Consider the following 26705-nt stretch of genomic DNA (forward strand, 5'->3'; position numbering starts at 1 on the left):
TTAAGTAGATAAGGTGCATGCACAAAGGCTCATTGCATATACCCAAGGTAGCTGCCAGTAAAGTGTACATAGAGAACAAAAAAAGACTATGGTCTCTACTATGTGCAAAATTAAAGCTGAATTGCGCATGGGTTCAATTACACAGGGAAAAATGTATTAAGACCACAATGGCTGTCACTCTAATATCAAGTTAAGGTTAAAATTTAAACCATCAAAAAAGTAAGAGTGATCAAACTCATTCTTACGGGTATAGAAATGGGTCCCGACTGGCTAAGGCCCAATAGTCCTAGAACAGTCTACAACCGGTTTGCTGTACACAATAAATGCACATGTTGGCTAGTGCGCAGTAGTTAATATATTGGTTCATTATTTGGAACCGAAAACACTAGATAGACTAGCCACAAATGATCTTGCTTTACAAACATTAATTATGGTGTGAACGGATAGTTAAAAAAAATTAACACTATTGTACAGTAATTGATCTGTGGGGACATAACTTACAAGTCAAGGTTTAATATATACAATACAATTTCTGAAAACAATTTATGTAATCCAAAAGGAGTGGACGGTTGACATATATGAGAACACTAACACATGTGTAGAGCAAATGGCTCAATGCATCTTGATACAATTAGGGTACTGATAACATAAGATTTCCAAAATCGTTATACAAAAGGCTCCTCATGACACTTCTGTCTTCCTGGCCAAAAAAATCGAACTGTCGGGTGGGAGTCGTTCTCTAAGAATTGCGAACTCTCTATTGCCTAAGCCACAGAATTTCAACTAAACGAAAACTTACATCTGCTCCTTTTCTGGTGTTTCCCCAAGAATATGGAAAGCACTACCTCCTGAAACCAGATCAAACCCCTTTACTACTGCCTTCAAAAAATAATTGAAACTGCTGTTGCTGAATAGATACTTTGAACAACAGATCATAAATCACTTAGCTTGACTGTTTTCCTGGGTTCACTTCTGGATTCTGAATCTACTAAGCAGTTTGTTGCATTGCATCTAAACTGTTTCTTGCTTGTTCATTTTTAAATTTGTATGATTAACTTATTTGCTGTTTTATCAGGCTCTGATACCCAGATGGGCCATGTTCACGCTGTTTAAAACTTCCCCAACAAGCAAGCAACACATTTGCTGATTTAAGACACGTAAAGCTGGACGTGTACCTTGCACACGTTAGACACAGTAACACTCTAAACTGAGACAAGTGTAGTAGAAGCACAGTAAAAGTGTGCTTTGAAATGAAAGACCTAGAAACATATATAGAAGACAATCCTAATGCATATAAATGAGTTGCACTATTGAGAATGCTTACAACATTTTTGTTTCTATTGCTTTGCATTAGAATGCACCATGTAGAAAAGTCAGGTAAAAACTGTAACAATACTAGTAAGGAAATTTTAATTGAAACTGATAATGCTAGAGATTCTATAATTTATAAAAAGTTTAAACTATTTTTGTAGTATGATAATACTTGATAATAGTTCTACTTTATTTTCAATATGAAATCATTTTATTGCATTATATTTGCTATAGGTTTAGAGTTTATTTAATTTAAAATTGTTAGGACAATGTGAAGCCTTATTCATGCGTGCTGTTTCTCTAATGCAGACTTATTCCTTGGCCTACTACAGTGGTTCTTTTGCATCGAGTACAATGTTGCTTTCTTTGTTAAGTACGTGTGTAACATGAAATATTTCCTCAACATTCACAGTTAATTGTTCCTTTGGGAACAGGATTTCAACTGCTACAACAAACTGATACTTTGTATTATTTTTCACCCTTGTTAGGCCTATGTGGACTTTAGATCTCTTATTTCTCATGACTAGCAAGGGGGAAGCATCTTGTATTTGCTAATGTCATAGGTGACATTCTGTGAATCTGAGCAAATGACAATCTTCCGACAGTGGTGTGATGCTATATCACTACGACTCTTACATAGACTTTATAATAGAAGAAACCCCAAAGCTGGAGCAGCGGCATTCTGATCTTTCCTACTTGACAATTGGAACGCTATGCTGATCGACTTTTGATGATTTTGAAACCTATCCTCTTTGAGTTTTTACTTGGGGACTTCTTTGCGAATGCTACAGATAGTAGCGGATGGACTGAATTCCTTTGTTACAGCACCATTTCATTTTCCTTATTTCTTTTGTCCCATACTAATGGACTTGCCCTTAGTGGACTTTAAATCTGAACCCTTTCCTCTTTTTTAGGATCATGAGCTGTTGGATAAATTAACTATCCTTATGCCCTTGATGGTAGTGGGACTCTGTAAATTCATGCAATAATCATTCTTTGATGCTTGGCCTAAATGTTAGCCATTATATTGTAAGCTGTGATAATTTCACCCGGATTACTTAAGACTACTTATTGCCAAGAATTTTGAATCTCGAATATAGTTACCAAAGTTATTTAATTTCTGTCTGTCTTATTGAGTCGTGCTGGTTTTATGGAATATCAAGTTCTGCTTCTTTTATTCTGTGTGGCCGTAGCAGGACTTTTAGTTTTCATAATTCTAGTCTGACTTAACTTCTCTAGGCGGATGGTCTTCCTATTGCAAATTCTTTATTTCTACAGCATGGTTTTTAGAGTGGTATACTTAAACCTGATTTCAAATTTGTAAGTTATCTGTCAATTTATGGTCGGCATGGACAGCTAACATGGTGTTTGGTCACCCCAATGTCCACCCCTCCTATCAGCGGAGAAAGATCAATCATAGGATCATTGCCTCTGTGGTAAATGGAAATGCTGCAGAATGTCATAATGGGCCTAGTATGGTTAGAGTAGTAAGGAGAGTAATCTTAAAGAATTTTGGACCACGCTTGTGCTGCAACAGTAACATCACAAATATGGATATGATCATGCATTGCGGCATAAGCTGTTAAGCGTGACAGGGTATCAGTAGTGTGTCACAACATCGTCATAGCTAATTAGTGGCAGACGCAGCAATGACGGGTACAATACATGCATCTAAGGGGAAGTTACAGTGCATCTCTGGAGTTACTAAATTCCGTCATGGTGTTAAGACACTTGGCAATGCTGTCACATTGGAAAATCCATTTCCACACAGCTTTATTCAACATCAACTGGCTATCACTGCCCAAGGTGTTTTTTAATCACTTCACTGGTCTGCCCCTCTATCTTCAGTGTGGTTCAATTTCAAGAAGTGATTGACTAGAGGAGCTGTTAAAAATGTACTTTTGACATGGATGCGGTACTGGCATGAGCACATTTTCACTTTTTGGGTAGTTTGCCTTTTATAGATCAACTTGCGACAACACCAGATAATGTAGATAATGCTGCAAGTATTGATGTTTTTGATAGGGCCGTGAGAGAATTCTTCATTTATTGTATACTAATAAATTGTGCACTACCACAGCGGTGATGAGTGATAATGAAGTCCTGTCCAAACAACATGCTTATGTCAGAATTTTGTGTGTAATGGTACGTTTTTGTCTGTTCTATTTGTAATGTTATCAGAGAGATGACAAATTCAGAATTAATGATCTTGAAAGTGTTCCTCTTCATGAACTTGTGGGTAAGAGAGGGGAACGTTTTAATAAACATATTGACAGCCTTCTTCATTTCATGAGACAGCAAGGAAACCCCTTTGAAGTGACCGAGCCTGTGCGACTACACAACTTCGTGACCAAAGAATATGTGGATAGCGATATAAAGACATGTCCACAAGATGTCCTGGAACATTGACCGAAACTATACGGATAACTGAAGAGAAAAAGCGGTTTGACATAGTCACTAAAGCTAAACTTATACACTTTAATTGCCATAGTAAGAGTTTTGTCCAACCAGCCACTACAAAACCGGTTACAAAAAAATAACTTCCGCAAGCACACAGAGAGATGGGTGTAGCAAAAGAAAGGGATGAATTTATCAAGGACATTCTGTTGAATCAGTGAAGCACAAACTCGTACAAGAGCTCGAAGAAAAGCTTTCACCTGAAGAATTTCAATTCGAAAAAGTGTCCTCATTGAAAACTGCTGTTGTTTATGCCACAGTTGCGAGTGGTCAAGATTTCATCCAAGCAAAACTTCAGAGAGGTAGTTTAGACTGTTTTTTAGATTTTCAAATCCTGTTTGCAGCTTGCACAAATGGCACATTGTCTTTGACGGTTATCTAGAGTTAACTGTATAAGAATGTGAGAGAATCATACAAATGTCTGCAAGTGAAACAATTGACTTTGTCTGCATCACAAATTCAACAGCTATACCTGAGCAACTTGATAAATTCTGGTCATCAACATCGAACAAGATAAACTTGGAGATGTTAACTTGACAAAACAATGCTGATGCTTCAGTGAACACTGAATTTCCAATTTTTGCAAGTGGAATGATTGTCAATGAGGAGTTGGTGCCTGCAGAGACATATTCAAAATGTACAGGCCAGATTGTTCAAGAACTTCACAGCAAATTGGAGGAAGCTGGTCTTCATGTTGTGCTACATGTCGAGTGGACTGTGTGAAATGGTTCCAATCGAGTCATTGTACTGTCAAATGTCACAGATGTTTTTAATGTGCTGCTTAGATTTGTTAAAGTATTCATAAGTCAAGGATTGTCAGGTTATGGATACGTTATGGAACAGGCGAGAAAAACACTTCATCCTGCTTCATAAACTGTACAAGAAACTTGACACCGATGCTCAGTGTTCTTATCAAGGCACATATTCTTACAGGTAATGACACTATGAGCAAAATTGGATCAAAGCTTGGAGCTTTAACTGCTAAAACTGTATAGTTTCTAAAAGGATTTGCTGAGGCAGAAGAAGAGTGTGACTTTAAAGACTTAGAAAAATACCTTGAGCTTGTGTGGAAAACAAGAAAAATACCTTGGGCTTGTGTGGAAAACAAGTTCTGACTGTCACACATTTGATGATCTAAGGTACAGTGAGTTCAAGAGATCAGTCCCGCTAAGTGACTTTCCAGCAACATCCTATTCTGTGCGTGGACACATTAAAAGAGCATTCTACTTGATCAGAAGATGTGTGAGTGTTTGGATCATGCATATTTAGAGAAAGATCCGGGTGAATTTTGTTGGGAGGATATTGATGGGGTGCTAAAACCTAAGAAATTTCTAAAACCTCTACCCACAGTACTTACACTTAGATGTACTTGCAAAACCTGTGCTACAATAAGATGTCCCTGTAAATATGCTCTTCTCAAATGTTCAAAATTCTGCAAATGTACCACGAGCGATTGGCGAAACAAATAAAGTGAACTATAAAAACGTGTCTAAAACAGGTGTGATAAGCTCTATTTTTTTTTTCATATTCAGTTCATAGACTTTTTGGGGTGTATAAAAAAGGATTAAAAACCATTATTATTGGTTTCTTTTCTATATATGTCTCTTCCTCTATTATAGCCGCCATTTTGGAAAATGGTGGAATGGTTACTCTGTGAAGTTTTTGTCTGTCTCTTTAAGACTACTGGACCCCCAAAACCTTTATTTCGACACCAGAATGAAGTATATAGGTCTCAGGGTTCCTGAAATATCACATCTCAACACATCCGCCATTTTTAAAAATGTCATCCAGAAAAATTCGGGCACGATCAGCATAGTCTACCGAAGCTAAATTACTTCTCTAATGATTCAAAAACACAAATCAAAAAAGAAAATCTCTGGAAAACAATTTTTTACGAGGTATATGCGGGGGACCGAGATTAACTAGTAGTCATTCTGATCAGCTGCTCCTCATTCATGTTCCTTGGTGCCGCTGAGGGGTGTCGAAAGCCAGTATGGGCCCCAGCAAACTACCTTACTGACCACCTGTTACTTTCTTTAAACTCCACCCTACAGTGCCTAAAAATACACTTTACGCTTTTGTGCTTTGTGTATTATCCTATTTTACTGGTTCAAAAATCTGCTATTTCTGTTCTCTGTCCCAACGGTGCCCATGAACAAAGAAAAGTGTCAGCGGTTGTATGGAGCTTATAAGAGTTTGCGATGACTGGCAAAGCAGTAGCAGGTGGTCAGTTTGAATCAAACAGTGTTAAATGCTGGTAGCTCTAAAATCCGTGGGCCAATTATACAATTAAATGGACAAAAAGTTAATGAAGAATAAATGCGCTAATTATTTTTATTTTATGTGATAATAAATGAAGATGTGACCGACTTGCCGAAAGGAAGGGACTACTGTTTAGTGGCAAGGGCGGAAGGTATTATTTTTGGATATATTGGGGGTGATGTCCCGCCTTTTAACAACACTAGAAATGCCAAAAATTCCAAATTAAAACGAATTTGACTTGTCATTTTAATCTAGAACCTGCAAGGTCTATGAGAAGCTTTTGCAGTTTCATTATTTACTTTTTTGTTTTGATTGTACTGCTGTGCTGTATCATTTCAACTAGAATTATTTTGACGCATCTTTTTGTCTCTTTTATAGGCCGGTGGGAATGCCAAAAATGGAAAAAGTATATTTACATAATCCTAGTTCTGAAGAAACTATTACTTTACTATCCATATCTGCAACAACATCGCATTTTCATGCATCATTTTTTCAAAACAGGGTAAGTAGACCTTTCATTACACCGTTTTACCACCTGTTTCCCTCTTGTTACCGAAAGCAATTACTTGTTGGTGGGTGTTAAATATTGAAATAAAACGTAAGTATTTTTGAGAGTTTGAGTCAGTTTTTGATATTTTTTAAGCTGAGTGTATAGATCGCTATGCAGGCCGTAGCCCTGGCAAGTTCTGGCGGACATGGCGGCACTTTCCTAAGGAATGTAAAGTGCACTCCTGATTCCATCATATGTTTATGATGAGGAGCAGGAACCCAACTGGATAACACTCGTAAAGTTACTCCTACAAAGGTTTGTAGGCGCAACAATGGGAATGAGAAGAAACTTCTACTAGACAACACTGGATTTTTGTCATTTTTTTTCTACAACACTGTAACCTGTGGAGAAAAAGTTACATGTGTAAATGCACATTTCTGTCATTCTCATGTTACCTTTAAGTTCTTAAAATGCAGTCTTACATGGAAATGTAATGCAAATGAAAAAGGTCCGACAGTACATTTTTTACTTTTCTCAAAATTATTTTGTGAATCGGGCCCTCGACCCAGCGTTCCATCTGGTTTTTAGGTCCTGCTTCTCATCGCAGCTGTCTCTAGACCGCATGTGATAACCAGAAAAAGAGATTCAAAAAGCAATATCGAGAGAGAGGCTCTGGCTATGCCCGTGTCTTATATTACCTTGAGCATAAACTGTTTAAGGTTATGTAAAATAAATTAGCTTCCAAGGGATTGCCCCTCTCCTAAAATAGCCAGAGCGTCAAAACCTAACGAGGCTATGGCATGCTGGCATAATACTCTTAGTGTGAAACAGAACAGTGTATGCCAGGATTTGCAGCCTTTTTTCCCTGCCCCATGCCGTGGAGTAAGCGACCCACACACGTCCCAAAATGCCCAGAAGTTTGAAGTCCTGAAAAAAGAGAAATTCTTTTCTGACTATCTCGGTGCTCATCCAAGGTCTGTCCTCTTGGAGATTTATCGTATTAAATTGGACTATTATGCCCAGAAATCTACAGAAAGGCTACGACTGTGTTAACCAGCTGGTTTGACAAGCTTTGAGTTGGACACTTTCGAGGTGCTAAAGACCGCTTCAGGAGTAAGTGTCGTCGTCTCCAGTGGTGCAGACTACAAATCCGCTAAGCAAGAATTCGCAAGAGGATGGCAAGCACCAGCTGTCCAACAAGAAAGAAAAGGTCTGTCTGGCTGCCTGCCACGCTCATAGAGGGAAATTTAGTTAAGTGAAGAGGGGTGGGGCTGGCTGACACCTCCAGTGCGTCTCTTAATATCTTGGGAACTGCGTGACTTCTGGGACCCTGTGGTGTGTGGGTACATCCGCCCGGACTATCTCTAGTTTTCTACATATTGGCCTCGCCTCTGGCAATGCCGCCCCGACTAAAGCAAAAAAGATCAAATGTTGGACGGAATGCTGAACAAATCAAACATTACCCCCATTCACAGATCTGGGTTTAATCACTTGTTTTATTTGCTCACCTCACCTTCCCAATTTGGATTCAGCGATAAGCAAATCAGTCTTTACCCTGCTCCCCATGGAAACAGTTTAGCCCGAACTGGCTGGACAGGGCTTACCTGGACTGGAAACAAGCATCCTGGGACCGGTTTCGGTATATCATCTCATCAGCCAGGTTTGCATGAATCTAGTGGCACCGTCAGCACGGGACCCATGTCTGGGCATATTCTTCCCACTTAGGGCGACAACAGTATAAACAATAGATGCTGAATGGAATGCTGAACAAATAAAATATTCACCTCCAGTCACAGATCTAGGTTTAATCCATCATTTATTTTATAACCACGCCATCTCAGTTTGGACCTGGCCATATGCAAATCATTCTTGACCATGCTACCCATGGGAACAGTCCAGCCCGAGCTGCCAAGCCAGGATCTTCCTGGACCAGAAACAAGCATCCTAGGAATGGTTTTGGAATAGCACAGGATACACGTCTGGGCATAATGTTCTGGTTGGAGTCTGGCTCAGTATATGGTGTACACCTGTAGGTGAGGCACCATGCACTGAGTCTAGGCAACCCTTTTTGATAGTTGTAGTGGTCCCTGATAACCAAAGCTCTCAAGGGGTAGCTATAAAGAGCAGCTAAGACTTTTTCAGGAGGCTGTAAATCGGGTGCATTACCACTCAGTCAGTCATAAAACTTAGATGCAAGAAAGAATCACCCCAGTATTAGAAAACTACCTTGTATTTATTAAACACCAACACTAAAACTACCATGGTATATCTCCTACCTGGAGATATCAATAAACAATAGAATATATTTCAAAACAGGCAAGTAAACAACATAAAACAAATGGACCTCTATGGAGGGCCAAACAATATACTAAGAAAATAGAAAGCGAGATGAGTACACCAGCGAGACAACTGTCCAAGTTTCTGTGGATCATGGGAACAATACAACCAACAAAGGTAAGTAGCGAGAATTCCGAAGGCGCCTGGGTGCAGAGGTGATATGCCAGGTCAACGTCCTTAGGAGTCGGGGTTGGAGTATTATGGGTTCAGGACCCTTCCCAGAGGACCCTGAGGAAACCCGTTGGAACCAGGGGGGTTGGAGGACACTCCCACCTGTGAATACCCGGAGAACCAGGACACCCACAGCAGGGAGCCCAGGTGTATAGGTGTGAAGCTGTGTCAGAACCACCTGTTGAAGTCCATGGAGGACCTCGGCTGTCTGTGGCTACAGAGTCTCGTGGACCAGGTCGTGGGAACACTAATGTGGATTCTGGTCGAGAAGTACCTGCGAGGATAGGGGTGTCCAGGAAGATCAGGCGCACAATGCCAGCCCTTGTAGGAAGTACTTTGCTGTAGCACAAAGGTCTTGAAGATGCAGGTATGGAGCCCAGTCGATGATGCAGGAGCTGTCCACAAGCTATCCCATGCTGCTTGAAGAATGCAGGAGTGTCAGTGGCCAGCAGGACCACCAACAAGGCTTGGCAAATGCTACAGATGTGTTGCAGGTAACAATGATTAGTTGCAGACCAGCAAGGTCTGTGGGACTCACACTGCCAGGGTAAGTCGCGGCCAGCTCTCAGCAAGCAGGAGAGCCAGCAGGAATCGATGGAGACCCCAGGAGGACCCTCTGGCAGCAGGCACAGGAAGGGCTCTGCTTCACACAGAAGATGGATGCCCACGTCGCTGGAGAAGCAGGTAGAAGGTCACTCTTGGGGATGTGTGATGCTGGGGCTTCAGGAATCGATGGAGACCCCAGGAGGACCCTCTGGCAGCAGGCACAGGAAGGGCTCTGCTTCACACAGAAGATGGATGCCCACGTCGCTGGAGAAGCAGGTAGAAGGTCACTCTTGGGGATGTGTGATGCTGGGGCTTCTTGGAGCTTGATAAATTGATCTGTTTTCTAAAGTGCACAAATGCCAGCGGCGTCTTGGAGCCATTGTAACCTACTGACTAATGTAATCCTGCAAGTGAGCTTGTCTCTCAGTTTAAGGACCCGCAAACAGCCCGGTTTAAAGACATTTTCTGAAAGTCAGAAAGTTAGATTGACGACACAGTTGTTCTGGTAGCTTGTACCAGAGATGGACCGTGGTGTAAATTAAGTCATCCCCCCCCCCACCATTGGACGATCTTAGTGCCCTGCTAGGAGTGTACCATGTGAAATTTTTCTTTAAATAGTCTGGGGCTTGAAGGTCTTGGGTTAGAGGAGCCAACAGGCGTGGGTAATGGCAAATAGAGGTGGTGCACAGGGATGCAGTTCCAGTTGACTGAAGAGGGATTACAGTCTCCCAGGTTGCAGGGAAGACTGGCCAGGCCTTTGGAAAGCCAACAAACCAACAAACCAACAAACCAACACCTGTGGTATAGAGCCAGAAGGTATCCATGGGACAGCAGGATCCACAAGCTGTTCGTCGTTGAGGCACCTGCGGATGCAGGGCAGTCATTCCTTCACTCCAAGGGAGATTCCTTTTTGCTTTCTTGATGCAGGCAGTGTTGTGGGAGACTCAGGAGGATGCACAGCCATGGAAGTTGCAGAACTTGGAACATCACAGAGATGAAGTTGCAGTAGGAGCCTTATTACCAGAAGCAGTATGTCTTGGTTCCTGGCTCAGTCCAGCAGCATGGATCAGTGCCCAACAGCAGAAGAGTCTTTAGATAGATCTTCCGGTGAAGCCAGTTGGTTCTTGAAGATGAAGTCCAGACGAATGTAAGGATCCATCCTCATGGGAGCCCTTACGTAACACAGAAAAAGGGTAGGACTGCTTCTGCTGTGACCCACCTATCAGGAGGGCTCCGGGTCGCTACTGAGGTGGACTGACCAGTCAGATGATCCCAGGAGGCTCTGCCCTTCTAAGATTTAAGATGGCAGAATCAAGTGGCCACCTGGAGGAGCTCTGTGCACCTCCCAGGTAAAGAGATGGATAAGGGGGGTGGTCACTCCCATGTCCTTTGCCAGTGTCCACTACATACCTTAAAAGTGCTTGCCGGCACTTACAAAGCCAGAGAATGGACACGAGGGTTGTAGGGATGTGTCTGCTTGTTCAGGGCCACCCTCACATGTAGGATCATGCAACCTGCCTGTGGGCTGTAAGGCTTACCCCAGGGTGACCGGGTTTAAAGTGCAGTGACAGGTGTAGGAAAGTGGGTTTCTGTTGCAGTAACCCCCACACACTTTTTTCCTGATGACTGGTGCACTTTTCCTTCGTGTGCCCTGGGTCACTGCCAATCAGGTACCCAGGGCCTGTGTTCCTTCCCTAAAACTGTATTGAAACCTAAACACAATTGGCATCTCTGGCCACAGGTCAGCCCCTGGTAAATGGTACCCTAGGTAACCAGGGCACTGTGACCAGAAAGCCCCCTAAAGGCTGCAGCACTTATTGTGCCACCCTTAGAGGTCATGTACCCTGGCAAACACACACTGCCTTTGCAGGCTGAGTGTCTTGGTGCAGAACTAAACAGAGAGTCGACATGGCACACATCCCTGTGTGCCATGCCCACAAAAACACTGCCCTGGCATACCTCAGTCACCCCTCCAGATGGGTGCACTATGCCAGTGGTATGGGCACAGGTGCATGAGCCCTGGGCCCCTACAGTACCCAGGGCCATTCCTGGGCACTGTAAGTGCAGTGAGGCCATTAAGAGTATATGGTGCTGGGAGGTTGTCATTACGAACTCCACAGCACCATAATGGCTACACTGAAGAATGAGAAGTTTGGTATCAAACTTCTCAGCACATTAAACCCAAACTGATGCCAGTGTGGGATTTAATGTAAAGTGCACGACAGAGGGCAACTTAGAGTTGCTCCCTGAAACTAACCCACAACCAGGATCCTGAGAGGCTGCCTATTCTGCCACCCAGCAGACATGTTGCTGGCCCCCTGGTAGAGAGCCCTCCGCTCTCTTGGGCCTGCAACAATGTACAACCTGGGACTAGGTGCTAGGTATCCTCCCCCAGGATGGGCAGGGGGAGCTTCAAATGCATGCCGCCTTTGTGAGCTTCTCCAGGCCACTTGCTGTACTCAGCAACTGGCCCCCACCGGTTCTGACCCCCCCTCTGGCGGGAAGACAGGCGGGAAAAACAAAGAAAGGAAAGGGGGTGTGCCAGCCTCTGCCAACCCCACCGCTCAGGTGGGGGAGGCGAGGTAAAGCACAACTCCGGGCTCTTGCCATTTTGAGAATGGGGAGCCCTACCCAATCAGAGCTAGGCTCCTGCCCCCCTCCCACTGGAGAGTGGCAGGATAGGGTGTGTACTCATCCCAGGACAGGGACCCATTGGTCCCTGCCCTTGCCCTACCTGTAACGCCCCTAAATTCAGTATTTGGGGCACCCTGATTCTTCTTTCCTGAGATCCCGATTTTGAAACAAGAAGAAAGAAGACCTGCCATGCAGCTGCTAACAAGAGGACAACACCAACTGACTTGGCCCCAGCCCTACCGGCCTGTCGATCCTCGAACCTGCTAAATTCCGGCGTCTTCTGTGCTCAGCAACCTCGATATCCCGGGAGGACCGGACTACCTTGCTCATTTAAAGACTGGGACACCCACGAGCAGTGGTTCTGCTCAAACAGCAACAACCCCTGGTGCCAGCCAGTTACCGCGAATCCAGCACACTCTGCACCCGCTGAGCCCGGCCTGTGCCTGAGTGAACAAAGACCACGAGGACGTCCCCCTGGCAACTGTGACCACGAATCCGGCACCAAAGGACCCTCCTCGACGCTCCTGCCGACGCCTGCAGCCTCACAGCCAGGGACCCCTCCAACCGCGACCAGCTGAGGGTAAGATTTCCCGACACCAAAAGACACCCCTGCACCCGGCGCCCCACGGCCCCCTGTGCCCAACTTCTGGGTGGCTACCTAACCTACAGCTTCCCAACTTACCTCTCGAAGTGGTGATTGCACCTGAAGAATCTCCGTCCCCAAGTTTGCAGCCTTTGTTAGTCTTGCAGCTTTCCCATTTAAATACATTGGGCGCCCGACGGCCCAAAAACACCCTGCACCCAGCTGCCCGAGTGCCACTGGAAGTGCAGCATCTGTCCTATCCTACTTCCCCACTTGCCTTGTGGAAGTGACCAGGAGCTCAGCTCCCACAGCCGCGTGGCCTGCTTGCTAGCAGCCACCAACCAAAGGCCCTCTACCCGCCATAGGCTAACATTGGGCCTACTCACTCTGCACCCGGCTGCCCCTGTGCCGCTGAGGGTGTAACAACTGTACCTACCTGACCCTGGGAGACCCCTGAGTATACCCCCAGAACCTTAACTCTGCCAGCCGAGTACTTACCCAAAGTGTCGAGTTTTGCAACTTTGAAATATTCCTTAAAAATTGTCCGATAAACGAAAAAATTACTCACCTGCTATCAGGAGAGACCCCATTGCTGGATCTTGGTGCCCAGCACTGACCCTAAAAAGTAAAGATAACTGGTACTTACCGTTAACTTGATTTTCCTCCATAGGATTACATTGCTTGGTTTTGACCAAAAAAAATTCTAAGTGTCGATTTTCAAAACATACAAATATTCCTTAAAAATCGCCTGTATAACAAAAACGATTTCTTTCAACTGTTTACAGGAAATGCACTAAGGCTGAACCCAGGATCCAGCCCTGAGTAAGAAAAACATTTGTGAAGTGATTTTATTGCATTTACTTAAAACTTCCCGTTGAGCTCAATGTTATAATTGTGTTTAACTTGTGTTGCATATTGTAATAACTGTATCACTTGCATTTAAAAGTCTATTGCTATTTGAAAATATTAAATTGCAACATCTCATTCTGATAAAGTATTTTTATACCTACTTGTGGTTCTAAAATAAAACAACAATATATTTTTATTTACAAAACAATTGGCCTAGAGTTCAGTTCTTGAGTGTGTGAGACCATTTGCTGACTGTGTGTACAACAAATGCTTTACACTGTCCTCTGATACTGCCTTACTGCCTGACCAAGCTACCAATTTAGAGAGTAAGGTTATATCTAACTTTAACCTCTGCCAAACCTCTGGGGACTGTGGACACTGTACCTTACTTTGGTGTAGTATATACAGAGCCACTTTCTTACAACAGGGATAGAAGGAAAACATTCTATCTGAAGCGAAAGGTGGTGCACCATTTCACACAGGCTGTAATGGCAGACCTGCAGATACAGTTTGCATGGGCTCCCATGGGTGGCACAATACATTGCTGCAGCCCATGGGAGACCCCTGGTGAACCAATGCCCTAGGTACCTTAGTACCATATGCTAGGGACTTGCAGGGGTACCGGAGAGGAGCTGGACAGGGGGGTGGTCACTCCCCTGTCCTTTGTGTATTTTCGCACCAGAGCAGGAGCAAAGGGCTCTTGAACTGGGGCAAACTGGTTTATGCAAGGAGGGCCCCAAATGTATCCTTGAAAACAGTCTGGAGGCTCTCAGAAGCATCCCCACCCTTTCCTAAAACACCTATTTCTAAATGATAGGTGGTAACAACTCTCCTCTACAAGAAATCCTTTGTTCTGCCTTCCCCTGACCGAGTTAAGCTCAGCAGGAGGAGGGAAGAACAGTGTCTGTGGTCAGCAGCAGCACTGGTGTGCACGCAGACCCTGCAAGGCTACACAGGTAGACATGGGTGGGGGTCCTCAAATGAGCACCCCAATACATGGAATCATGCAACTAGCACTGGAATCGGTGTAGGGGCATGATTCCACATGTTTGATACCAAACATGACCGGGTTCGGTGAAGCCATTATATTGCTTGACAGTTCAAATTTGCCAGTGTCCACTACATACCTTAAAAGAGCTTCCCACACTTACAAAGCCAGATAATGGACTCTGAGGTTTGTAGGGGTGTGTCTGCTCATACAGCGCCACACTCCCATAGAACTATGCACCCTGCATGTGGGCTGTAAGGCTTACCTTAGGGTGACTTATAGGTTTAAAGTCCAGTGACAGGGATATAAGGAAAACCTTATATCTGAAGCGAAAGGTGCGTGCACCTTGCAGGCTGCAATAGCAGACCTGCAGATACAGTTTGCATGGGCTCCCATGCTTGGCATAATACATGCTGCAGCCCATGGGAGACCTTTGGTGTACCAATACCCTTGGTTCTTTAGTACCCTATACTAGGGATTTACAACGGTACACCAGTGTACCAATTGTGGGGTGTCCAAAGTACTTACCAATGAATGGAGGAGAGAGATCACAGACACTGTGGTCCTTATTAGCAGGATCCCAGTGTACTGCAACCACAACACACTGATAGCAGGCAAAAAGTGACGGATAACTATGCCAGAAAGATCCTTCTTTCCTTCACTTCCTACTTAGGTCAACAAAAGCAATAGTGAGTTGACGAATGTTAGATTGAACAAATCAATCAATCACCCCGTCACAGATCTGGGTTTAATCTATCCTTTTTTTTTTTCTCGCCACGTCACCCCAGTTTGGGCTCAGCCATATACAAATAAGTCGAGACCCTGCTCGCCATGGGAACAGTCCAGCCCGAGCTGCCAGGCCAGGTCCTCCTGGGCCTGAAACAAGCATCCTCTGATGGGTTTCGGCGTATCACCCCTCATCAGTCAGGCTAGCTTGAATCCAGTGGCACATTGTAATGTAATGTGTATACTTGTAAAGCACACTGTTGCCAGTCGGCGTCCTGGCGCTGTATACCGCTGGGGAACCCGTCCTGGCTTTCCCTGTTGGATGTTCCCTGCTGGGAATCCCCAAGGTGGAGCCAGGCATCCCCGGCGTTGATGGGGCCGTTGTGGAGATTAGTCAAGCTAAGGCCCAGAGTTGCCGAGTGCGACCCCTGGTTAGAGTAGGCACCGAGGCGAGAATTATCGAGTCCGCTGTTCCTGGTCCACGACATTGACCACCGTGACCCACGTCTGGGCATACCCTTCCTACTTAGGGTGAGCAAAGCAAAAAAAACAGATGATGGATGGAACGGCTGTTTATAAACTGGAGTGGCAAGGTGAGCAATGAAATTATGGATTCAACCCGGATCTGTGTCTTGGGTGAGTGAGTGACAATGTTCAGCAGTCTGTCCATCTTTTTGTGTTGCTAATGCTGCTCTGACAGCCTTACTTAGGCCCGACTTGCTGCTGCAGTTTACAGACTGCACACCTTGTGGTGGGACAGGTTTTCAGCGTCTCTCTCTGGGTTGGGGGAGGTACAGGGGGACTAGGGCCCTGAATGGGGGCCTGCCCAATGCCAATGTTGCTTGGGCATGATTACCTCACTTAATGTTTCCCAAGATAGGGCAGTTCCTTTGGTGATCCTGGGACTATGATGCTGTGGATACAGGATGTGTATAGCTGTTGAGAAGCTGGTTGTCTGCTCTGGTCAGCTGTCTTCATTAAGCAGTGCTCGATTTGATTTGATTCTCATTTTAACGTTCAGCTTGCAAACACGAGCCCTCAATGCTGGACATTGGTGGCGCAGGATGTCCAGGTTGTTGGTGTACCATGTACGATTGTGGAAGGAACCTCTGAGGAGTTGCTTCTCTGGTTTCTTCTGACGCAGGCTCCTCTTGAGGGCAGTCAGCTGGTTAAAATTCTTTCTCAGCATACTGTTCCGCTGGGACGGGGTGCTCTAATTTCAAGTATGGTTGAAAGAGGAGGGTGCCTAGAGCTGGACGTTAAAAGGTTGCTGCTGCGAGGTAACACTCTTTATTTATTTGGAGGAAGGGTTGTCTTCTTTATCTTTCCATGTGTATTGCAACTGGCAGTTCACCAAGCACTTGTAGCTTCCATGCGTCCCTCTTCTCCAAAATGTGAAACCTCAGTAGTGCCACAACTCCTTGACTTTAATGACCTGACTGTAGTGTCTCTCTAGGCCACAGGGCGTTGGCGTCTCCTCCATCCTTCCAGCCTAACCTAACTTAGACTTAAGTTGATGAAGCTGCACTATTTCATATAATAATTGAAAAATCTAAAGTTTCATATGGGTGTGGTAGATCAGTGAGTTGAGTGGTTGCTGTAGAGATCTATGTGCAACTTGATTGTGACATGAACGTGTCCCGGCAAAATCTGCCCCGTCCCACCATCCTTCAAACATTAATAAAATTAATGCAATTGAATTGTGTGAAGTTGATTACAGCTGTGTTAAACAGCAAATGTGTGGTGGCAGGTTGTGAATTAACACAACTTTTTGTAGTTTGCAGTAACGTCTCCTTCAGTATGCAATGGAATTTCTTTGTTGGGGGGAGTATCGTGCTTGCTTTCCTTTTGCTTAAAGGAACTCCTCCTGGAGTGCTTAAGGTCTTAAGCACACTTCTTGCACCAAATAAGTTGTAGGCCCTTTGTACAAACCGCATACCCTCCTGTGCAGTAAAATGGAACCAGCAAGGTATTTTTTTCACTATGCACAATTGGCACAGCAAACCGGAAATGCTATCAGTCTGATGGGCCGTCGCACACATGCACTTTGGGTCGTGCCCAGCTACATCTTGCTGGTACAAAAGGGGGTGGTGATGGACGGAGCATCTGAACCAATCAAACACTCACACCCAGTCAACAGATCTGGGTTTAATCCATCACCGTTCTTTAGCCCATTCTGCCACCCCAGTGTTTGATTGGTTCAGATGCTCCGTCCATCACCACCCCCTTTTGTACCAGCTACATCTTGCTGGCAGTCCTGGAGGATGTTATAGTCTCTCTGGCTCAGATGATACATGATGGATAGGACACAACCTGTGCCGGTTTGGATAGCACGGATTACATTGGCATGGCAGTTGGTACTAGTGTTGTTCTTCATAGACATACAGGTGATGAACAGGCTTTGCAACAGATCGCTTTACTTTGGCCACAGAGGCACATGCCCAAGCAATGGGGTACTAAGGGTGCCATAGAGAGATTACTGAAGTTGGGGAAAGTTTGGGGTTATTACTTACTATTTTCTAATTCTGAAAAAGGATGGGAGCCTCAGGCCTATCTTGGACCTCCAACCTCACAACACTTTCTTGAGGGAGGACGAATTCAGAATGCTTTTATTGACTTAACTTCTCTCTTTGCTCTGGACCTGGGAGACTAGATGGGGTCATTGTACTTCTAGGATGCTTGTATACCCGTCCCGCATTCATTTCTTGTAATTCAGCCAGGAGCATTTTCACTTTGGCATGCTTCTGCTTCACCACCACCCCTCTGATGTTCACATAAGTGATGGTGTTGCTCACTGCCCATCTTCAGAGGTCATGAGTTCCTCTATTCCCATACCTCAACGACTATCTGCTGCTGACGCAGGCTTGCAGGAGGTACTCGTTGACCACCTCCCTACAATGATGGAATTTCTAACATTTTTGGGTTTGACTATAAATGAGCAGAAGTTCCACCTGTTTCCTTAATAAAGACATCCATTTATTGGGGCGATCCTAGACGCATAGGGGTACAGGGCTCAGTCTTTGATCCAAGCCAGGGTGAGACTGAGGCTTCTTGTTAGTTTCGTGTGTCTTCCTCGTCAGCCACGCATGGTTGCACATGAGCCCTGTATTGAAACCTGATATCCCATAGGGGCCCAGAATCAAGGCTGCCTTTCTGACACCATCAAGGACTTGGAGGTGAATGGTCAAGATCTGCAGTGATGGCTGACTGTCCTTCAGCAGGCCTCTCTCCTTCCCTGCTAAAAAGGGTCTCTGATGCTTCACTGCTGAGTTGGGGAAAGGGGCCGGTCACAAGGAGGAGGTGCAGATCAGAGAGCTCTGATCTTCAGTGGAGGGCTGGCTCCACATCAACCTACTGGAGCTACTGGCCATTCATCTGACCCTGAATGTTTTCTTGCTGTCCATCAAGAGGAGATTGGTACATGTTCTAGGGGACCGTAACTCCATGTATTACTGCACCATGCAGGGCGTAGTGGGGTCATGGGGTCCTATTCCAGGAGGCTTTGCAGTTTTGGAGTTGGCTAGAGCAAGAGAGCATGCTTCTGGTGACCACCCACCTGACGAGATCTCTGAACTACAGAGTGGATAAACTGAGAAGATGTTGTCTTGCAGATCAAGAGCGGTCTCTACAACCCGACGTGGTGTCTGGCATCTTCCACCGGGCGGTGGGGGGTGGGGTGTCCTGGCTAGGTTTTTCTTTTCCACAGTTGTAACCTGAAGGGTCTATGTTTTTCTGCATTGTAGCGCCAACAGGAGCAACTCTTAGAAGATTCATTGCATCTGCGTTGGAACAAGGGACTTGTGTACCACTTTCTGACGTAAGTTCTGAAGATCATCAAGAATAACTGGACCCATATCCTCTGGGAGCCATTGATTGGGCCAGTAGTGTGTGGTACCTGAAGAGTGTGAGCATGAGCATCTGTCCTCTGAACAGGTCACCACATAGGGAGAACCTCCTTTTCCAGCAATAGGACTGAGTACACCAACCGTATTAAAGCAATTTCCACCTCCATGCTTGGAGATCAAGCGGAGGCGGTTAATGGCTTTCGATTTGCCACCTAAGGTGGTAGATCTCATTCTCTTCACCAGAGACCTCCCCATTAAATTAGAACATGTTCGTAACCTCGTGTGGTGTGCGGGCTACTGATCCCATACAAGCGAAGCTGTTGAGCATTCTCTTGGTTTTTTTTTTCTTTAGCCATGCAAAGCCTTTCAATGGACACTGTAAAAGGGTGTTTGTCAGCTCTTTTGGCCTCTTTGCATTTCCTGTACCAGCTTTCCTTGTTCAAATCACCTGTTGTAAAGGGATTTATTCAAGGTGTTCCCTCCCAAACTGCTTCCGATACCACAATGGGGCTTTAATTTGGCCTTAACGTTACTCATTTGTATAACTTTCGCGCCTAAGCATAGCTACTCGCTGCCCTTCTTGAACTTGAAGATGGTTGCGATTACATCAGCCTATCGTGTGAGTGAACTGCAGCCTTCCTCAGTGTAACCTCCCCTACACCAAGTTTTTCCTAAACAAATTAGTGCTGAGGAATCAGGTGGCCTTCTTACCAAAAGTTGTGACTCTGTTCCACATTGAACAATCCTTCACTCTACTCGTATCTTTGCTTCAACTCATCTCCTGAAAGGTGTTGCTCCATTGGTTGTACTACATACATACATACATACATACATCGCACCAAGAACCATCACGTGGACAATCAACTTTTTGTGGAGTTCTCTGGAGGAAAGAAAGGGAAGGCTGTGCAGAAGAAAACATTGTTGAGGTGGGTAGCCCTGTGCCTTAAGATCTGCTACAACCTGGCCAAGAAGTATCCCCCATAAGCTCTAAGGGCCCATTCCACTAGGTCCAAGGTCCCTACAACTTCATTGGTTTGGTGGGTGCCTGTCCTTGATATCTGCCAGACTGCAGCGTGGGGGTTGGTACATATTTTCATGAAGCCCTTCTGCGTTCACAGCCAGGTCCTAAGGGAAGGACAATTCGCTTCTCAGTTCTACAAGACCTTTTGGTCTGAGGCATTCAACAGACCTTCCACGTTAGAGGTACTGCTTTGTTATCTACTCTAAGATGTGGAATCTGCGATTAGAAGTATCCATAAGAAGAACAAGTTCCTTACCTTCAGTAACTCTTTCTCTGGTGGATTATTTTATCTAACCTCACATTCTCCCCCACCCTCCTGCCTCCCCGTTCTGTTGAGTGGGCTCTTATTTACATCTAAAAAGGTCCCAAGTTAGTATTCATCACAGTGTTACCAACAATTGTTCACACTCTTCATTTGAGGGTAGTTAAGGGAAAAGACAAGAAACTGATGTCAGCGCGCTGGGATGACCCTTACACGCGTCTCCGCTCTGTTATTTCTGGGGCATTATGAAGTCAGAAAGCAGCCGCATGACATCACCTAGCGATGCATGGAAACACTGCTTCAGAAATCTCCAGATCCACTCTGGCACCCAGGATACTTTGTAAGGTCGGGAATTTGCGGTTAGACCACAGTGAACGTTACTGAAGAGAAGTAACTCGTTTGTTATAAAACAATATATTTTATTTTAGAATGTTAGATTGTGCATGTGTGACTGCAATTCTTCCTTTAGTTATATCTTTACCATACCTATTTGCGTACTCCAGAGTGCCAGATTCACATAAACTCATAGAAATAGCAATTAATTTGTCCTGCTCATATTAAAAAATGAACTTCTTCCTAATATATTTCCTTAAATAGTGGTCTTAAGTCTCTTTGGACATTAAGTACAAGGCGCACAGGTCTGACGTGAGGCGTGTGTGAGTTTCTAAAGTTTATTTTGTTACGTGTACAGTCTTTTTTACTCTAGCCTCTTGAAACTGCCTCCCTGTCCACATATTATACTGTTTATACATGGCTTTTGCTCTGGAGTACATTTTTAAAATTATTAAAAAGATTGTTGTTTTTTTTCCCTTTATTGATGGTATTGTTTTTTCTGTTTACAGAAAATTCTCCCAGGAGGAAACACGTCGTTTGATGTTGTATTCCTTGCAAGAGTAGTGGGGAATGTAGAAAACACTTTATTTATTAACACATCTAATCATGGGATGTTTACCTACCAGGTGAGTGAAAATAACTAAAAGGTTTTTGACATTTTAGCCGAGAGTAGGTCTAAGTAGTGTGTGCTGGGTTAAGTTGTAGCCTGTAGTCAACTACATTTGTTCACTTGGAAAAGGTGAGATGTTATGGAGCAGGAGTCCCAGTTTTATACTCTATCCAGATCCTAGTTATAGATAAGTTATGTAGATGGTTTTGAAGATTAGTGTTTAATGTGTTGTATTTCCATGAATACATTTGTCATTCAGATACCATGCTGTATTAACTCAGGCAGTTTTTTGCGCCCGATTAATTAAGAACGCAACGAGATTGCACCCAACATAGGCGTCGTAGAACTAATGGTGGACAGCCTGACCAGTATGTTTACTTGAATATTTTTTGTTGTCATTGTTTTATTTATGTATTTAGCTTGTTCTGCGCTCCTTGTATTAAGGGCGCCTATCACGCAGGCTGTAACAGGAGGGCCGCTTGAGTAATGCTGCAATGCCAAGTGATGCAGCAGAGTTGACTGACTTATGCAGCAAAGACAGGGCAAGTTGTACTGCAAAATATGCGTTTATGGGTAAATTGTGCTGCACATTCTGTAGCTGTATTGACTCATCACTGGTAATTCTACAAATTAATCAAAGCGATTTATTAAATGGGTTTGTTAAGACATGGATGTATTAACTTTCAGACAGTGTTGGTCAAAAGTTAATTCACTAGAAATTACCGAGTTTTTCTTGACTGGAAGTACATGAACAACATTATAATGATAACCACCTCCCCAGAGTAAAATCGTTTTTATAAAGCATGACAGTTTTATAAAGCATGACAGACCAGAAACCTAAATGTTTTGTTTAAAGTTATACCACCTGCCCTCTGTGCCTCCATTCTATGTTTTCAGACCTATTTCCTGAAATTATTGAGGTTAGTGCTGTGCATTCACGATTGCATTTGTAGACGCACTCCTTGCAGGTAAGACACAGCCCTTTACAGGAGGATTGCTTTTCGCATATTTATGATGTGTTTACCAAGAGACTCTTTAAAATTCAAGACATCAAAGCCTGAAAACAAATGCATTAATGTGCTGAAAACCCATAATGTAATTTGGCTTCACCGGCGTGCTTGCCAGTCATCTTTGGCTTGGCTATGTCAGTAAATTGTAGGTGAATATTGACTTGATATTATCCATCACAAGTCAGGCACACAGCATTTTAAAAATAAACAGTAATGTGTGGATGCTTTATAGAAGGGTAGGTTGGGCTGGCCGGTTGACAGTTTTCACATCCTTTCTCCAATTTCCATGTATGCTGTGAGCGGATGAAAGTTCAGATAATAATGTAAATATCTCCAAAAGACCCAGCTGATGGCTGCAACGCTATTAAGGCGACTGTTCAATTATTATGTGTGCTTACTGTTTATGCAAGTGAATACGATGCAAAGATTAGCTACGAATAAGCATGTCTTGGTGAGTGTTGTTCCCATTTTTGCAAACACTTCCATTAGAACTTGAGCGTCATTTGCACCCATGCTGTCCCGGCCTAGGCCTTTGCAACGATGTGGTAATTGCCAAGGATGGCGGTGAATCGCCACCATTTCGCACCTCTATCGGACCAATAACGTTAGCTGTCATTCGTCACAGCAATAGACCCCCTCTCGATCTCCAAGCGTTCGAAGCACGCTACCTAAACCAGAGTACCCTACGCATTGGGTGTAGGTTGTTGAGCCCTTAAGTAAACTTGCAGGGAATGTTAAGAAGGCATGCTCCTGGGTATGTTTCAGCTCTTGGAACTGAAAGCTAGAGCCGTGTAACCTCTCGAAGCTGAGCAGGCCGCCGCGTAAGACACTTGTGACAGCCGGACACCAGGGCTGATTTAATTGGAGAGCTGACACTTACCTATTGAAAGATGGCTTTGGCGGCTCCAGTTGCATGACTAGAATTACACTTTTTGAGCTGTGCGGACAGGTGGTGAAGTATCCTGTTTAAGACGTCTCTCTTTCCTTTTAACAGGTTTTTGGAGTGGGAATTCCAAACCCCTATCGACTACGCCCCTTTATCGGGGCTAGAGTTCCTGTAAATAGCAGTTTTTCTCCAATCATAAATATTCATAATCCTCACAGCGAACCTTTACAGGTGAGAATCATTCGATACATTTCCAGTGAAGATGGGCACGTGCGTTTTGGTGTCACTATATGTATACAATAATGAATGCTCTGCTAAAAATATATAAGTAATTGTTTTGATGAATATTTGAGTTTACTATGTGCGGTTTGATTTCTGATTACGCGGTCTGCAAACTGTTTATGCCGCCCCTCCTTGAGTAAAGTAACATGCTCCCTCTTCCAGGTGACATGTCTGCTAATATTGCACTACTGTAGGTAAAATGTTCAATTTTGTGATCAAACTAGAACTTTGTAGTGGACCTTGGAGGGGCATTTAGTTAAAAACTGAAGATAAAAAGATACTCAGTGCCGTTTTCTAAATTTGCTATTGCAAACGGACAATTCCTATTATGTGTTAACCTACATTAATATATTTTAACATTTAAAGCATTGCAAAAAAGGTTTACTATTTTTCTATACGTTGTATAGTTGTGACACGTGTGTAGTGGCTGGAGTAGGAGATGCCTTTTGGCCTACTGTGTGATTTTGCAGCAGGAGGTTCCAAGACATCCTTCACTCCCCACAGGAGAGGTTGCTTCACTGTATCAACAACACTGCCTTCGAGTAGCACTTTACACTTAAAATAATGTATCATACGAGAACTAAATCGTGTAGGGTGGTGTTCAAATCGATAATCTCTTTATTTGGTGGAGAAGATAATGGAAGCTGGTTTTCATTTGAGCTCATCTTACCATACTACATGTTTGAGAGTGCTTGTGTTGCTTCAGCAGTCACACCACCAGCAGAAAGGGACCACTTTGTGTTCATAGCAGCCAATTGTCTGCAGGAGCACCGTCCATGGATACAAAGAACAGATCAACCTGTCATTTCTGAAAAACCTCTGATTCACAATCATTTCTTTCATTTGGAAAATGCTCATTATTAATCTCATTAGCTCAAACCTTCATACATTATATCCATTTTGTTTTTCTCCTTTGTCTTGTTTCTATAAACCTTTTCTCCCTCAGTCCCTCTCCTATATCATTTTTTTGTTCTTATTGAACTGTACTCAGAGGCAGACAAGCAGGATAATAATTTAATTTGCTTTATTGTCCATACAATTGCCTATACACTTTACAACCTAAAAACAATGCAAGTTGAATTTTCTATCATGTCTTCAGTAAGTGTTGCTTATTGGACCCAGAATCTATTTTCTATCACTTTAGTAGCACACCATGTTTTTAGGTCTGACATACAGAAGCTCATATTGCCATTATGGGTTCGCATCCTGTAAACCTTCTGAAATCCATCCCGAAGGAGTTATGGGATGGCTCCATCAAGCGCAGCAATTTTAGAAATCAAGGGCAGGGGAACTCAGTGAATTCCTGAGAAAGAAGAGTTATGAATGGTTGCCAGGTCTCCCGAAATGTGTCCCCTTGTGACTTAAGTGGCAATTAAAGTCTCTCCATCTCCAGAAAATGCCAGAGACGGTGTAGCCAAGTTTGTCTAGTTGTTACCCTGTCCGTACCCCAGAGGGCCAGTATTGATTGGTGCGCCGCTCTCAAGACCAATGTAATATGTCTGCCCCTCTTGGATTTAAGTGGGTAGGTCAACTGGTTGGGGAGGCCCAGTACTACATACATAAAGAGAACCAAGGAAGCAGAGTATTACAATTCTCCTCCAAAAACTGAATCAGTCTGGGGCACTCCCAGAGAATGTGTACTAGTGTCCCAGGGGAGTCACTGCACATCCAGCATCTGTCTCCGCGTTCTGGGTTCGGTCTGTGAAGGCAAACTGGAGTTTAATATCAGTATGTGACAATTTTCATTGTGGTCTCTGTACTGGATGCATTGGACGCTGTGTGTCAAGCTCTGTAATAATTGTCTTGCCACTCCACTGGGGAAAGTTGTCGCCCCAATTCCAGTTGCCATCTCAATTGAGCGTGGGATTTTGTATCTAGTTCAGGGGCCATCAGAATCTTATATAAATCGGAAACAAGGTGTTTGCTTGCTAAGGAACCACCTTTCAAAGTTAGTCAGGATTCGCTGCGCAGCCCCCTGCATATTCGGCGCATTAGCCAGTGCCAGATTTGGGTATACCATTATCTCTCTTCCTCAGGGATTGCATTGTCAGCCTTCAGGGTGTCGAATGGAATGGGGCGTTCGTCATCAAAAGAGCGGCCGATCGATCTACACTCCAGCCAGAGAGTTAATATCATAAATGAGTATAGGATTCTAGGAAGGGCTGTCATCTTTAATGCAGCAACTCGTCCTAGCCACAAGAGTATATATGGTTGCCAGCGAGCAAGACCTGACTCCACGTTATAAACTAATTCCCGGTAATTAATGGTCGATCTCTTGAATAGTCGATGCGAGTTGAATTCCCAGATATGAGATGTCCCGTTCCCACCAAATTTTAAGGGCCCGTGTGAGATGTTCCTGTGTGTCCTGCAAGGCTGTCAGACTTCATGCCTGTTATTTGGCAATATTATTCTGGATTACAGCGATTTCCCCAAACCGCTAAACTTCCTCTAAGAAGCTTGGAAAGGGCTGTCTGGGATTATCAAGGGAGACATTGACATCGTCCGCATAGAAAGTAGTGAGGTGCTCCTCTCTCCCAAAGTATAACCCTGTCACTCCTGGGTTGACCCGAAATCTCTGCGCAAATGGCTCCATGTAGAGCGCAAATAGGAGAGTGGAAAGGGGACATCGCTGTCATGTGCTGCGTCTAATTGGGAATCTCTCCAAACTTTTACCGTTGATTCTGACCAAAGCCCTCCGTCTCACATACCCGCTCAGCACCCACGAGCAGAATCTATCCCCCAGCCCAAAGCACTTCAATGGCGCTGCCAGATAAGGCCAATGTACTCGGTCGAAGGCCTTCTCCGCATCGATGGAAAAAAGCATCATCTTGTGCTGGGAACAGGATGCCTTGTCAATAGGATGGAGGAGCCGCCTGGTGTAATCTGAGCATTGTCTGTTGGGGATAAAACCTGACTGGTTCGGGGTGACCCGTCCGGGCATGAGAGGGGTGAGGCGGGCCACCAGGATCCCTGTGAACACTTTTGCATCAACTTTTGGAAGCAATATAGGTCGATAGGACCCACACAGTCTCTTATCTTTGCCTGGTTTCGCTATGACTACTACAGAAGCCTCTGACATTGATGAAGGGAACATCGCCGGGC

The 26705-nt window shown here is 44.2% G+C and overlaps 1 protein-coding gene across 1 annotated transcript in view; it reads left to right on the forward strand.

Moving 5' to 3' along the window:
• The window catches only part of TMEM131 (transmembrane protein 131), a 1081228-nt gene that overhangs the window by 287177 nt on the left and 767346 nt on the right, over positions 1-26705 (forward strand). Inside the window, exons 5-7 of the mRNA XM_078658243.1 lie at positions 6409-6532; positions 21325-21441; positions 23430-23552. Of these exons, the coding sequence (XP_078514369.1) occupies positions 6409-6532; positions 21325-21441; positions 23430-23552 (364 nt within the window). The remainder of the gene's footprint in view (positions 1-6408; positions 6533-21324; positions 21442-23429; positions 23553-26705) is intronic.

The sequence above is a fragment of the Lissotriton helveticus genome, chromosome 8 (genome assembly GCF_964261635.1).
Source record: "Lissotriton helveticus chromosome 8, aLisHel1.1, whole genome shotgun sequence".
In the NCBI taxonomy this organism is placed as follows: Eukaryota; Metazoa; Chordata; class Amphibia; order Caudata; family Salamandridae; genus Lissotriton; species Lissotriton helveticus.